This window comes from Poecilia formosa, unplaced genomic scaffold (assembly GCF_000485575.1).
Source record: "Poecilia formosa unplaced genomic scaffold, Poecilia_formosa-5.1.2 Scaffold64, whole genome shotgun sequence".
NCBI lineage: Eukaryota > Metazoa > Chordata > Actinopteri > Cyprinodontiformes > Poeciliidae > Poecilia > Poecilia formosa.
In genome coordinates this window covers 2,342,622-2,358,394 of record NW_006800003.1, presented here as the reverse complement: position 1 = coordinate 2,358,394, position 15,773 = coordinate 2,342,622, and the positions used below count along the sequence as shown (strand labels likewise).

Below are 15,773 nucleotides of genomic sequence, written 5' to 3'. Positions count from 1 at the left end.
ATTCCAAAGGTTGTGCCTAAATCCAAACCCCCTTATGGTATGAACATTCAATTTATTACCCTTATGTTCATTAAAAACATTACATATGTACATTTGTGAAAACTGCAGTCCTAACCAGTGTATTCAAAGTGCTATTAACATATAAAGTTAGAGAACACAAAACATAACGACATCTCTACAAACAAGTGAATACAGGAAACGACAACAAAACACAAAAACGAAAAAATGGCAAATGAGCACAATCAGCTGTAGCTTTTATCCAGGCGATTCGGTAAGTGCAACCCCAAACAGAAAGGGACTATTCCACATACATTTCACCACGCTGCAACTAAAACAAGACGACCGGGGCACTACTGTGACCCAACATTTCAACACATGTCTTCCTAAAAGTGAAATACTTGTTAAAGCATAAATAATAAAGTATCTTAAGACAAAATGTGCTTGTAACTTTCCAACTAATTGGGTATAGGAGTGAATTAGTGGGCATGAAGCGGTGGCACAGCAACATCAACAACAAAAGAACTAAAACATGGAAGAAAAAAAACTGCTTGGCAGCCTACATTTGATTGTCAATGGAAACCATTTTGTTTTCACCCACTTAAATGTGCAAAGCAGGAGAAAAACGTTCAATCTCTGCACTTAAATATAGGCATGGGCCAGGTACCAGAGTCCAAAATGTCTTGCCACAGTCTGTTTTGTTTTTTTTTCTTAAGAAGCCAATAAAATCTTTGGGAGTGATTGGAGTTGTCTGAGGCAAAAGCTGTTGCTGTATGCTAGGTCATCTGGCTAAACTGAAGCTGAAATGTTGTTTTTCTGACACTTAAATTTTTTTAAAAATATATTTCTGGTTGAGAGAATAATTGATAGTCCAGATGTAAAAGCCAGCCTTCACTTTAAGGTTACCACTGTACTAAGCTGGAGCTGTTTTAAATGCAGTTAATTTGGGTGAAACGATTTGGGGTTTTTTTTTCACAGTGACCAGATAATTAATATATTTCTTTAAGAGTATCATGAGAATCTCATACCAGCCCATGCCTAATGTCATGGAAGGTTCTGGTGATGGTGGACAGCAAAGTAGAAAATGCAACTCTAGTCACATGGCACACCACTGGGTCGACAATATTTCCAGAATCTTCTAAAGTCGTTTAGGTTTTTAAAGTAAATCACAAACTAAGGTAACAATGGCAAACTTAGAGAGTCCAGTGTCTGCTTTGGTTCTGCGATCAGCATCTGAAGGCACTAGGGTCTTTATCATGTGGAGTTGTGTGTTTTTAAAAAATATATTTAGATTTATGCAACAGAAAAAAGGATTTAGTATTATTACCATATTTTAGCTACACTGTTAACATCCCTTCTCTCGCTCATTCTGTCACCAACACATGAAAATACTTAAATTCACCGTTTTAAAATATAGCTTAGCAAAGTTTTAAGCGGTATATTGTTGTTAAAAGGAGATTAATACCATGTCTGGTTTTTTTTTAGCTATAGAACTACCAGAGCAACATTTAGCTTCCTTCCGAGCCTCTTTAGAGGTCCTTGTGCTGGATAGCCAACCAATATGAGAAATAGTTGTGGTAAGAAATAGTTTTTTTTTTTTTTTTTTTTTATTCCCTTAAGACCCAGCTAAGAGCTACATGAAGTAGCTGATTTTTTTACAAATCTGGGTTTGTTTCATCAATCAAAGTAAGCTATTGTGAGCCCTAGTCCGGTTAGTGCCCATTATCTCAGAGCAAAATCCGTATGGGGCACTCATAAGTTAGTTGGGATATATGAAAGTCTCAGTTCCTGACACTAGTAATTAGCTAGTAGGTGCGCAGTATTAGTATTGAACCTGAACTGTTCTCCACGGAGGCCATTAAACCACATCTGGGCAGTTCGCAAAACCAATAAACAAGCTCAGAATTATTGTTTGTATCTTTGAACTATTTTTCACTCCCTTCAGTACCTTGCAGCTGACAAAGGGGCTCCTCATTAAAAGTTGTTGCTCTGTTTAGATTAGCGGCAAAAGGTAAAGACTTCACTGCGACGTACATTAGTCTCTACTTGGCACACTCAGTGTTCAAACTCAACAGGAAAATAAAAAGGGTCAAAATAAAAAAAATAAAAAAACAATAGAAAGTTCCCATTACTTTGCATTGGACTCACTTTTCAGAATCATATCTTTTTTTTATTTCCCCTGAAAACACTGGGAAGAGGAAATGCATCTTGTTAGTAAAATGCAGCGCTGCCTTGTTAACCTACCGTTTCTCCTTCAATGACCTCTTGTTAGCAGAGACCGTGGGCACAAAAAAAAAAACAAAAAAAAAACAAAAAAAAAAAAAGTTTGGCTGACTGATTCTCTGTTTGACATCCATATTGTGAAAGTTGAAATGAATGATCCAAGCCGCCAAAACACCAGAAGCCTACCAAGTATTGTTTATACCGCCGCACTGTCAGCAAAGCTGCAGGAACAGATGGATTCGTAATTGAAGCTTTCCGTCTCTGTCCTGCCTTTCTGTCACTTTATTCTTGGATCAATGATGTTCTCTCTAAACTTTTTTTAACCAATATTTTAGGAGGTTTTTTTTGTTTTTGTTTTTTTTTGACAGTAATGATGGCGAGAAAGGCAGGAACAGGAAGTAGGAGCAAAACAGCGGGGCAGCGACACTGCAGATGGTCAGATCAAGTTTAGAATGACATGATGCGACTGTCAGTGTAATTACTAGTAGAGGAGTTGGTTAATTGAGCGAGTAAGAAGGTTTTTTGCCATCTTTATAACGATGTGCTTATTTGAGAGGAGTACATCTGCCTAGCTGGGTTTTATGTTCCACAAATCATGACACAAAACACATGAAGCGGGGCTGCTATTCTGTGTTTTAGTAAAAAAGTGACTTGACGGCTTGTCAGACACCTGGACCTTTATTATATTTGCTTAAATCCTCGGTCTAAGATAGTCCACATCAGCAGAGCTCACCGTTTCTCACGTTGCTACAACAAACTTTTATGTAATTTATTGGGAATAGGATCGACTGACACGAGGCGGTTCAAAATTGTCAAGGAATCCCAACGGTATGATGCTGCTACCACATCGTTTCACATTAGAGAACGGTAGATTCACGGTGACGTTCAATTTTTGACGCACATCAATTTTTGTATGGAGGATAAAAGGCTTTTGATAATGGAATGATGAAAAGGTTCTGGAAACGTAAACATTTTTTCATGTATTTTTTTTTTGTACCCTTTCGGACTTGGAAGTGATAAAACCTAACTCCATACTTCACCAGTTGGAACCCCGGGAAGGCTCACATTTGTGGTTCTGCTGAATCACAAATATTTCCTAAACCTCCACAAAAACCTCAAAAGCAACTTTCACTGAATGCCTGATGTCATATTTTTCTCCTCAAGAAGCATTCTCTTAGCTTATTATGGACCCCAAATATGAATTTTATCTCTGATTTGCATAACCCATCATCCCCATCAGGTGACCCTTCTTCTTTCTTTTTTTTTTTAAACACCTTTCTGCTTATGAACAGCTTATCAGTAACTTCTGACAGACAGAGCTTCAGAAGGGCTCAGATGCTATTAAAGTCAATTTGCTGTAGTGGAGAGTAATGTCAGCAGCTTAAAGCAGAGGCTGCAGGAGGGCTGCGCTTTTTATCATCTCTGACACAACGGTCCGCCCCAACCCATTTATGAATGACTTTTTTTTTTTCTTCGCTGGTTGAAGCCGATTAGAAAAGTTTAGCTGATTCATCGCTGCCGTGGACATCAAGCTGTTTTGTTGTGTGAGGCATTGATCGATTTCACATTCTCGCGACAAAGCTGATTGGGGAGAGGTGGGGAGGCGAGAGGGGGGGGGGATTTGTGTCAAAACTGGTGGAGTTTCTCTTGGACCGGCTGCTGAGGCAGCACCTTGCCGGATTACGCCTGATGTTATTTTATCAACTTCAGAAAAGAAAAATAAGTGTCTTAAAGCTGTTTTACAGCAGATATTTAGGTAATAGTGCCTTTAACTTCTTTCCAAGTGCTTTGCTTTAAAAACATAAAAATAAAAAAAAATGTTGTGAAAGTAGCAGGTCATGCAGAGTTAAACAGAACAATGGCGACGAGAAACACTTTAAATAACACACAGAGGATTTTTGGTGCACTTTTAGAAGCTATCTCTGCAGCCACACTTGACGATCCTCCAGGATCCCTTCTACAGCTTCTACAGGTATATTACACGTATCACTATACAGATTGCTGAATCCTCTCTACAGTCACGGGTTGAGTGTTCACAGCCGCTTAAGCTGCTCCCTGTCATTGAAGCGGTCTGAGGCTGCAACTGGATTCGCAGCCACTAGAGGGCGACGGCGCCTCTTCTTGGTGGCGGTGGCTCCTCTCCTCCTGCTCGGGCTCATCAGACAGAAAGCTGGGGAACGTCTGTGCCCGGGGGATAAAGGTCCTCGACAACCCTGCTCCTGTTCGGGAGGAGAAAATAAAATAAATAAAAAATAAATTAAAAAAAAAACTCAGCTGAACACACCGAAGAATACTCTTTGAAAGATTCCTATCAGAACAAATAAAAACTGAAATAAGTTGGACGCTTTAGTCCAAGTCAGATTTGCTTGTCGGTTAAAACAGCTTCATTTCCCTGCGTCATTCTCCTAGGCCCGTGTCCCGCCGGCTCCGTCTGCACCTTAATTCAAATTAATTGAACCAATTTGCTCCGCAGTTCATGTCGGTTAAATGCACCGAGAGGGAGTAATGGATACTCGACGGCGAAGGGCTGCTCCTGTCTAACCGTGAGAGCATTAATAATACATTAGTGCGCTGTTTGGAAGTGTGCACACGGAGGTGGGCCGAGGATAAAGCGGCTGGCAAGCTGCTGATCGTGCACGAAAACAAGGAGGAAGTGGCCACTGATCAATATTTCAGGAGGTGCAAAAAAAATAAATAAATAAAATAAACAAACAAATTTTAAAAAAAAGCAACACAACACTATAATCAACTTTAACCTGGTGAGTTCATGTTAACTCTCTTAACTCCAGAACTGTTGCAGATGCAAAAAAAAGGGAAAAAAAAGGAGCTGATAACTGAATCTGATTGAAACCTGTGCAAATTCAAAAACACAAATGTGACTGAATGTGTGACCTGTTCTCTCAAACAAGTCACACATTCAGTCACAACACAACCGCAGACCTCCCTCAATGTGTTCTACTTAGGTTTCATGTGATAAACCAACATGAAACCTGCTTTCATGTTGTTTCTGTGCGAACCTTCACAACTATGCACAGAGGGTTCACAGCTGTGAAATGAGAGAAAGATGCTATATGGTTTTGTAGTGATAAAGATCTGCAAATTATGCTTCGTTTTGCAGTCAACACATCTTCACTGGAAGGATGTTGGAAGATGTTTCTACGGCAGCTTTATGGACCTGGAAATCGATATCTTGGCCAATTCCTCAATTTTCTTTTTGCTCAGTGAAATGTGAACAAACACCAATTTTCAAGTCTTTCCACATATCACCGATTGGATTTAGAACCGGACTTCGACTGGACCATTCTAAGCCGTGACTTTGCTCTGGGTGTGTATCCGGGGTTTCGTCATGAACCTCCATCCCAGTGTCTACTCCTTTTCAGCCTCTTTCATGTTTTCCCCTGTCTGAACACCATCCATTCTTCCATCCGCTGCGACCAGGACTCTTGTTCCCACCTAAGACGATGATCACCCCAGCGTGATTCTGCCACCACCGTGTTTCACCATATGTCAGTGGTGCCTTTTTGTTTACGTAGTTTTGGTCTCGTCTGACCGTGCAGCGCACCTTATACCACATATTTGCTGCCGTTGCTTGTGGCAGACTTGAAGTAGGACTTACTTGGGCCTTCTCTTCTGTTCGTCTACAGATACATTGTTTTTCCAAACTGAATATCAAATGTGTTTCTGCAGTAGGCCTAATGTCACCAGAGTACCTTCATTCATCTATTTATAAAACTGTATAATTTCCCTTCCACTACCAGTAATTTGTGTTGGCCTATTACATGAAATCCCAATTAAAACGTTGGAAGTTTGTGGTTTGTAGGTGTTTATTTGCCGGGATTGCTTCCATGACTCCGCCAACTGGGACTTGGAATATACAACATATGACCCAGTCAGGCTGGTAATCAGTGTCAAGTGACAGGGTGAGTGCGTGTCAGAGCAACAGGGAGAGAGAAGTCTAGTTAAAAATAAAATAAAAAAGAGCTGTTTGGGGTTGGAAGGAGTGATATGCATGGAAGGAGAAAGGGAAAGTGAGAATGAAAAACACAGAAAAAGCATTTTCATGTGCGAGCGGAGGGAACGGTTAGTGGGAGGAGGCACAGAGGGGCTGGCGTGGGTGTGAGGATGAGAACGAAACGGGATGCTCGGCGGCAGGTGAGTCATGCATACACACCTCTGTCTGTTAGTCTTTCCTCTCCACCACTCCCTGAAACAAAAGAGAAATACCAAGTCAGAAATGCAGCTCAGCGCATGCTACAGGAAGCCAAAGCAGAGGCGGAGGGGTGGGGTGGGGGGTGGGGGAGGGCGTAAAGATGGAGGAACGCTCCCCTCTTCCCTGCAAGTTGTATTTAATAGATCGCTGAAACGACTGGTGTGCAACCAGGCATATCCTTTTCACATCTTTGCCAAGACAATCCCTCTCCTCAACCACGGCCAATTAAGGCTAAAAGAAAAAAAAAAGAGAGAGAGAGAAAGAGAGAGACGCGAGGCAGGGAGCCCAGAGAGGAAGTTAGAGGGTGAAGCAGAGCCCATCATCCTCTCAGTCATAAACACGGCTGTCTAGGGACAGACCCCCGACGAGAGCCCTGCTTTTGGACGAGAGACAAACATGTAGACACACTTGCGAGAAAACAACAACAAAACCACGGAGAGCCGCAGAGAGGGGAGGAGAGCGGGATGATGTTGGCGTCAGCATCCCTCCTCCTGCGCTCGCACTATGAGAAGCAGACAGTGATTTGTCAGTGCCTTTTCATTACTGGGGAAGGTCATGTCATCCTATCTGGCCTGGGGTGGCAGCTGCTGGGCCAGAGCAGACAGGACAGGCAGGGAGAACACACACACACACACACGCACACACACACACACACACGTGCGCGCGGGCGCACGCGGACACACACATTAAGAGGGAGAAACAGCAGACCTGGATACACAAGCAGCTATTCATGCATGCATGTTGACACACACCTGTCCACACCTTCCTTCCTCCAACTGTAGCTGCCCAGATGGCAGTCTAGCAACAGCCGAGGAGACGCTCCATGTAACGCAGGCTCTAGATTATGTGAGATAGCAGCTCCTGTCCCTTGTTTTGCTGGGATTTTATGTGACAGACCAACACAGATTGGGTGATGCATGTTGGCCAGGAATGTTAAATTTAGTCTCTCCTGACCAGAGCACCTCCTTCCAATTGTTTGCTGCATCTCCTGCATGGTTTTATGGTAAACTACGAATGGGACTTTTATGGGTTTCTGTCCTGCAGCTCCTCCAGAGTCATCATGGCCCTTCTAATCTCTGATTAACGCTCTGGTTACTTTGCCTGCCGGGAAATCCTGTTTTGGTTGCGGCCATCATTCCTACACCGTTTTGACTGTCAGATGATGGATTGAACTTTGCAAAGTTTGGGATTTTGTTTTCTAACCTGACCCTGCTTTAAACAGCTGTGGGGTTATCAAAAACTTGATTTAGTCAACAACAAAAATAAATAAATAAATCCAGAACTAGAACAGCTGAACTCACAATCTACCATCCGCAAATTTTCTTTTAGGAGTTGGTATTTTGCATCTACGTCTCCGTGTTGTTCACGCTGCCTGCTGGAAGGCAGGGAAGTGTCATCACCCTAGTTCTTCCATCATTCTGTCTTTTGATTCTTCCCACCTCTTGGTAAAAATCCCTTTAGTATCACTCCCGGGCGGATCAAACAGAGTACAGCGCTCCATTTCATTAGAATTGCTAATGCTCCAGCAGTAAACTTTGGAGTGCAATAAAGCGAGGAGCGAGCAGGAGGATGAAGAGACAACTTGTAAATGGGTAAACAAAAAAAACAAAAAAAACAGCAACGAAGAGAAAGCATGGATTACAGTCCCTTTCCCCTTCCAGTATGAAAGCTGGTAATTGAACCATTCCTGATAGGCAATGGTACCTTGCTTCTCCGGCTCCAAAACTCTAAAGTGCACTTATTTCTTTGCATCAGCAAACCTGGAAAAAATAGTTTTTCACTGAAATGCAAACGAGTGAATCCCATTAGGAAAAGCAGGGGTGGAAGACAGCGGAAAGTAGATATATTGTATTCATGGAGAATACACTGCGAGTTTCCGGGGGAATAAAACATTTATCTGACATCTTTCTAATACGCTCTGTTCTGCTTTGTAATGGTAGTAAACAAAAGTTGTGGGAGGTATTTCTAGGGCATTTTTTGGCTACAGAAACGGGAGAAAAACAAAACAAAACAAAAAAAAAACTGATGTAAAAACATATTAAAATGAATCAGTTCTGCTTCTTTAGTGCCTGGTTCCCCGATAACTCAAGCAAACAAACAGGTGAATCAACCTCAACAGGGCGAAAAGGAGCCGTGTTCCTTAATTATTTCTCCATACCCACAGGGTATTTGAAAGCAACCCAAGCATGACTCAGCAAATTGACTGTGCTGATTGGATATTCATCATGTGTGAGCTGAAAGAGCCAAGGAGCAAACACACAGCCAGCCACGGCGGTCCAGAAAACCTGTTTTCCGACTGCCATTGAGAAATAAATGACACTACAACAATAGTGGCAAAACTAGAGTGATTTTGTGCTTTTATTTTTTCCCCCAGAGATTTGAGTGATTACTGATCTCTTTTTTTTTTTTTTTTTTTTACAAACAACCACAATTTGAAATGTAGTCTGAGGGGGTTTTATGTGATTGACCAACACTAAATGGCACCTATGGTGAAATGAAGCAGCATAGTAGCAACATATGGAGGAATACAAACCAAAATAGTGTATTTGCATGCAGCACTCGTTATCTTACTGTAAAAAAACAAACAACAAACCATATTCTCGGTCAACGTTAGCAGCGTTATGCTGCGAGGATGCTTTTCTTTAGCAGGGAGACGGGGAAGCAGGTCAGAGCTGATGGGAAGATGAATGGAAATGTATACTAGTCGGTTCTGCTGGAGGCTGAAAAAGACTTGAGACTTCAGCAGAGGCTCCACCTTTCAGCTGGACGACGACGCTGAACATGCAGCCAGAGCCACGTACGGTTTAGATCAAACCACATTTATGCGTTACAAACGGCCCAATCAATGCCCAGACTTAAATACAATCGAGAACGTTTTGTGATACTAGAAAATTGCTGCTCCGACACATGCCATCCATCAAATCTGACTAAACCTGAGCTACTTTGAAGTGAAGACAAAGTGTACATTTCTCTAAATGTACAAAGCTGGTGTAGAAACACCCTTCTCCCCTTAGATATAGCAAGATGTGGTTCTTTAACACATCGAGTTTGCGTTCGTAATGTGGCTCATTAAGTTGTGAATACTTAAGCGCGGCACTGGCATTCGGGGGAAAACCCATATTTACTTGGAGAGATTGCTTAAATTCCAAATTAATTCAAGCCATTTAAGTTGATTCCAATATGGAGTCGGCCGGGACACTGCACCAAGGACTTTTCAGTGTGCAAGAGGTATGCAGAAAATAGTGAAGTCTAATAGAAGACGGATAGTTATACGAGGTCATTTTATTTGTAGTCCCAAACAGAACGAGCCTGAAGTACAGAAGAGAAACAAACCTGTGGTCTGAGTTGTCCAAATGTGAATTGAGAGCTGCGTCCTCTGGGCCGCAAGGAGCAGTCATCATGCAGGGCTGGATTAGAGCGCATGGCGAGTGAATGTCACGTCTACGTATTAATGTTGATTCATTTAGGTTTAAGAGGAGCATATAATGCACCGTGCCAACAGCATTTACACTTGTTGGCACCCCTGAAACAGAGGGTGTTATAAGACTTAAAATGAATTAAGCTTTTCTCACAGTAGCACGGTCTTACACTGAAAATTGTCCAAAAGCCTAGCCTTTAATTTTAGATATGTTATTTCAAGTGAAGTTATTTCTATAGCAATCTTCTGCCAATAGGACAGCGCGTAGTCTTCTCTTGTAACAGGAATCGCCAAAGGCACAAGGACCTTTGATGATTCCTCTCAGCAAAATCCCTCTGGATTGTCATCCAGCTCCTCCATTCTTGCTCACCCTGCAGGTTTTCAAAAGGATCTAAGTTTGGGGACTAAGATGGCCAGAAAAGTGGCATCTACTGTCTTCATCTGGCCGGATGTTTCGGATTATCATCCTGTTGAAAGACCTAATGACAACCCCTTTTTTTTACTTTCTTGACAAAGACCATTCGATTTAAAATCAGTTTATGATGCCATGCACTTTACCAGGGGTTCATTGGACGAAAAACAGTCCCACAACATCACTGATCGTCCACCGCTGGCAGTAGGGACGAAGCTGAAAAGGTCAACATTAGGTTCACCTTAGCAAAGCTCCTAATTCCAGTAGCATTTGGCAAATTGGACAAGTTACATTTGTTATAATAGCACACTTTTTTGGTAAGATAAACACACAAATACCTTAATTTAATGGCACGTCTTTTCTATGTTGAGGAGCGGCTAAGGGGATGTGATCTCTAAAAGTTACTACATAGACTGTGATTAACTTAAGTATTCTTTACACATCATTATAAGAGGTACCACTACGTGCGCAGGACACTGAAGCCGACATTCTAAGGAAAATAGAAAATAGAGTACTAAAATTATATCAATCACCAAATTTTTGGTGTTTATTTACGAGTATCAGAGTAAAAGACGCTGGGTAGACTGTAGGGTAATAACCTCTACGCGTGGAAGCGAAGGCTACAAACCTCTGCGCTATACGTTCATCTTGTATGTCCACTTACAGAAACAGGATGTAAATTCCCTCCCAAAAGCCGGAGACCTGTTGTCCACGAGGAATCGATGCAGTAATTCTGTGGTTGGATTCCTCCCAGAATGACTCGTTTCCATGATAAAGGAGTTGTGTGTCTTCCCGTGCCTTTTTACAGTCCAAACACATGTCACCGCTCGAATTAGACTCTCAGCACCACCCCGTCCCCCCCCTTCCTTCCACATCCCACCCAAGAATCACCTTCCAGGCCTCCTTGTTCGACAGGACCTCAAACACACTGATGCGTTCAAATTTATTCATAGGAAACGAGGGGACGCGACGACAGTGCTGCATCCGTATGAGCAGAAGACTGCGGAAAGGTTGCTGCGTACCGGACGGATACACGAGGAAAGTGTGGGAGGACCGAGGTGCCAAGGTGATGGATCACCGAGAAGCTCGTCTGCTCGCCGTAGTTTACAGAGCAAGAGAGTTTGGCAGCAGACTTTTGCAAAGAGCGAGCCGGCGAGGAATTAACCCCGAGGTGAACGTTTTTTTTTTTGTTTTTTTTTTACCGTTTGGTTTTCTGCGATCCATAAACATGTTGATGTTTGGAACAGAGAGAGCTCACAGCTTGCTTTCAAGCTTATCAGGACACAATTAAATGATAATGAGAGGGGTGGGGGAAATAACAGTCTTCACTTTTTAAAAGAAAATGATGACGTCAGAGCGACTTTCATCTTTGCCTGGCTTTCGATTTTTTTTTTTTTGCTCTATCAGTGAAAACCAAAAGACCCATAATCCTCAGATAAGTCTTCTAATCAACTAATACCATGGACAGAGGATAAGCGCATCAGCTCACTAATCACCTTCCTGCCTCTGGTCTCATATAACGTGCAAACACTCATTTACACTTCCTGAAGTACATGTGCAGAAAACGAGCACGGAAAGGACACATGGTGCCATCCTCAGATGCTATAGAATAGCTGCTGCATTATTAATGCATTTGTGGTCAGTTGAATGCATTTTTTATTTTTTATTTTTTTGTAGAATCTACTCAGTTGATAGTCAAAGGCAACTTCAAACCTACAGGTAAACATAGGAAAAGGGGTTCTTGTTTTATTCCTGCTCTGACAAGCAGCCCACATTATCAATCTACCTTCACCGTGCTTTCTTACTCAGTAGACGTTGTACGTCCTTGCTTTTAAAAAACGAAAAAGAAATGGACTTGACATATCCAACAAACGGTTTTCAGATGAAGTTCCGAAAATGCTTTGCTTTTTGTCCGGGGTCGGCCCGCCGCATGATTCTGCACGGCAGATTTACAAACACGATGGCTTCACAGAGGCGATTTGATCCCTCTGGTAACCCACGTCTCCCACCGCGCGGCTTTCTCCACTGTAGCTTTAAAATGATCCACGAGCAGAACCAGATTGTTTTCACGGGTCAATGTTTGGCGCAGCACAATATAGGATGGAGATCTAGGAAAATGTCAAATGCTGGGTCTCTTTTCCCCTTCTTTTAAACAGAAACTAACCGTCACAGAAACTGGGAGAGAAAAACAAACATCCCTTGCTCGTGAGTAAGCTCTGCGTACGGCAAGAACGTAACCGTTTCCTGGCAAATTAATTTAAATCCAACAAACATTTCAGAAATGCCCACCCAGTTTGAACTAAACACTGCCCTACAGGCCACTCCAGAAGTTTCATTTTTCATCGTCTTGTAATGTAAAAAGGATTATGTTTCAATTAATACAACCCTAACTTCAAGGTAAACAAGTAGCGATAATGAACTGAATAACCTCTCCTGAAACAAACAGGCATTAAAATGTCTATGCTTACCTGTTGTAACAATGTTTAAACACTAATTGGCCTTTGTTAGAAAACCAGTTGGTTTCATTCAGCATTTTTGATTAAACTCTTGATAATAACGGTGTTGCATAAATGCACAAGCACACAACGCAGCGAACATGACTTGGGTTCCCACGTGTGGCACTTCAGGACAAATCGGTAAATAGTATCCATGGCGACAACCAGCTCTCGAAAGCTTCAAACCAATGGGAGGAGCAGCAATCAAAAAGTAGCAACAAAAGTTGTTATAATTCTTAAGTCAACTACTTCTTTGTAATATTAGGTTCTCTTTTCTGTTCATTGTTGTTGTTGTTTCTAGTCTGAATGCATTTAGTTATATTATCATAAAAAGCTGATTAATTCCAGCATTTATTTCAAAGAGCGAAACTCAAAGAGTCATTATGCTGGAGTGATGCATTTCATGTTTTTAGTTCCGTCAATTATGGTGATTATAGCTTACAGCTAATCGAAACCCAAATTCAATTCTACTTCTCAGAAACGTAGGATATCGCATAAAGAATTTCAATGAGAAATGTGATGTCACGACCTCGTTATGGCCTACACCAGTGGTTAAAAACATTTCAGTAAGTAAATTAAATAGGAACATAATGACAACACAAACAGCATCAGAAACAATATAGTTGTTTTTTTTAGTTTTTTTTTTTTACCCTTTTTGTTTTTTTAGTTTGATTTCTTAAGAGGTTCTCAAGACCCACGACTGGCTGATGTGCGTCAACGTTGGAAACCGCTGGGCCTGTGTTACCATGGGGTGGACTTGACGGCTGTCAGTTGACGTTTACTGACACCTTCACCAAAAAGGTTAAGCGTCAAAAGGTGCAAAGACAGTGACTAATAAGAGTGCTATTTGAAGCACATCAAGTGAAAGTTGAGCAAAAGGAAACAAGTTTTGGTGAAAATGGTGCACAAGCAACCGGAATAACATGAGCGAAACGTGAAGGAAACCCGTGCAAATCTTTTGGCATGGACTGAGGGTACAACAAAATGAACCCCGATTATGTATATTTAAATCCTACTTTTATTTTTCTAATGTGATTATTGTTGATAAACTGAATTTTTGGGGTTTTCATCAGCAAATAAATTACCAGAAATAAATCCCTTTAGTACATTCCTGTCATAATCTACATAAAAATGTTAAAAGTATCGCCAAATACTTTTACTTTTATTACCTTCTTTATGTATCGAGTGCACTCTCTGCACAGCACAGCTAAAGGTCAGTCATTGTAAAAATCCTCATTAGTTTGTCATGATCTCCGTCTCAATGTAAATCCAGGTAAAGCCGAAGAGCGTCACGCCGATTTTGATAATTAGTAAATTCTCCCATGTACCTTGGTAACTGTAGAGATCCCCCACGCTGGCCTGGCGCGTGATGTGCTGCCAGTAGGCGCTGCGTGGCAGCGAGATGGACTTGGTTAGCGTCTCTCTGGAGTGAAACTGAAACAGACAAGAGTCAGACAGCAGTGCATCTCAATTTTCTGTCACTTTTTGGGGGAAAGCTGATCTGCATTTGTCAACGCATGAGAAGGTGTGAATAGTAGCACATATTGAAGGCTGAGTGGCATATCTCCAGGCTGAGAAAGTGTTTGATGGATAAGACAGGGATTCATTTGGGATTATTATTATTATTTTTTTTTTATTTATTGTCTGGCATGTTGTGGATTTGATTTCATCTTTCCAACTTCCAAATCCTGATCCACAGTGCCTTAAAGAAGTATCCGGATCCCTTCACCTTTTGCACATTTTCTAATGCAATGAACTTCAATGTGCATGTAACAGACCAACACGACATAGGGCGCAACTGGTGTGATGGTTTTATTTTATATTTTACAAATATAAATCTGAAAAGTGCGGGATGCATTTGTATCCAGCCAAATAGCCAATTTCCACCTCCCAATTGTGCACTACGTATTATGCACCTACTTTGTTTAAAATTACAATAAAATACAGTGAAGTTTGTGTGTTTGCGGTGTGAGAAAAATATGGAAAAAGCGGTAAGGACACTTTTGCAAGGCGCGGTAAGGTAAGGTCATTTTTTTTATATAGCACATTTTCAGCAACAAGGCAATTCAAAATGCCATACATTCCAGAAAGAAACTTTGAAGGTGTAAAATGTACCGATGCTAAAAAAAAAAAATAAAAAAAAATTGCAACGTACACACAGTTCTTGCTGTTGGAAATGTTCCCTTAAATTGCAGGGTCCAGGAGAATGGCCATATGGTCAAGGCTCGTCAGACACAGGGCATGGCGATGTAAACAAAGAACGCAGATGACAGTGAAAAGGAAGGAAGTAAAAAGGAAGTGAGGAATGATTATTGTGAGGGAAAGACGGAGAGAAGGCCAAGACTCTGGTGCGTCTGAGAACGATTCAGAACGGAAATCAGGAATTCTTAACTTCACGCGTCTATAAAAAACACGGTTCTGATCATCCAAGCAGAGAGCGAAGCCATTTTGCAGCTTGTATGCACACCTCTCTGTGTTTCTTTGAGACTGATGTGACGAATGCAACGTAAGGAATAAAATAAGTGACTCTAAAATGGTCTTGCTCTGTTGAAATGTAACCACAGTAATGCCATGTGCAGCAACTGATAAGAGATAAACAAACCCAAAACACACCAGCGTACCTGGGAGCTCTTTTCCATCTCCTCTATCATCCTCTCGTGCTGCTGGGCGATGGCCAGCGTGGCCGAGTGGACCCGCTGGTAGATCATCTCGCCCTCCCGGGTCTGGAACGTAAACAAACCCTCTCCTGTGTCACACATCCTGTGCCAAGAACACACACACACACACACACACACACACACAGAGAGAGAGACACTTTGATCGCGCTCGCTCTCAGATTGCTCATTTACAAATATGCATGGTTGAATGTTTAGGCTGCAGTGAGGACCGTGAACGCAAGTAGGTCCCTCTCTCCTCCCCCCACCCGAAGGCAAAAAAATCCCCCCCAAAAAACACACAGATCAAGACAGTTTCAGAGAAAAGCCCGTCACATCATCATCATCAACATCATCATCATCA

The 15,773-nt window shown here is 41.8% G+C and overlaps 1 protein-coding gene and 1 long non-coding RNA gene across 3 annotated transcripts in view; both read right to left on the bottom strand.

Annotated features, from left to right (window-relative positions):
* Positions 1–700: 700 nt before the first annotated feature.
* Positions 701–15,773, bottom strand: part of dok6 (docking protein 6) — a 59,525-nt gene continuing 44,452 nt past the window's right edge. Inside the window, exons 6-9 of one of the 2 annotated variants that reach the window (XM_007554619.2) lie at positions 15,377–15,515; positions 14,084–14,189; positions 6,392–6,424; positions 701–4,439 (exon numbers count right to left, since the gene is read on the bottom strand). In XM_007554619.2, coding sequence (XP_007554681.1) covers positions 4,279–4,439; positions 6,392–6,424; positions 14,084–14,189; positions 15,377–15,515 — 439 coding nt within the window. In that variant the 3' untranslated portion in view covers positions 701–4,278. The remainder of the gene's footprint in view (positions 4,440–6,391; positions 6,425–14,083; positions 14,190–15,376; positions 15,516–15,773) is intronic. The other variant, XM_007554620.2, reaches the window with a different exon arrangement.
* Positions 4,698–6,384, bottom strand: LOC107836511 (uncharacterized). The gene is made up of 2 exons (XR_001662422.1): positions 5,629–6,384; positions 4,698–5,572 (listed from the first exon to the last, which is right to left on the bottom strand). It is a non-coding gene; the product is annotated as an uncharacterized LOC107836511 (long non-coding RNA).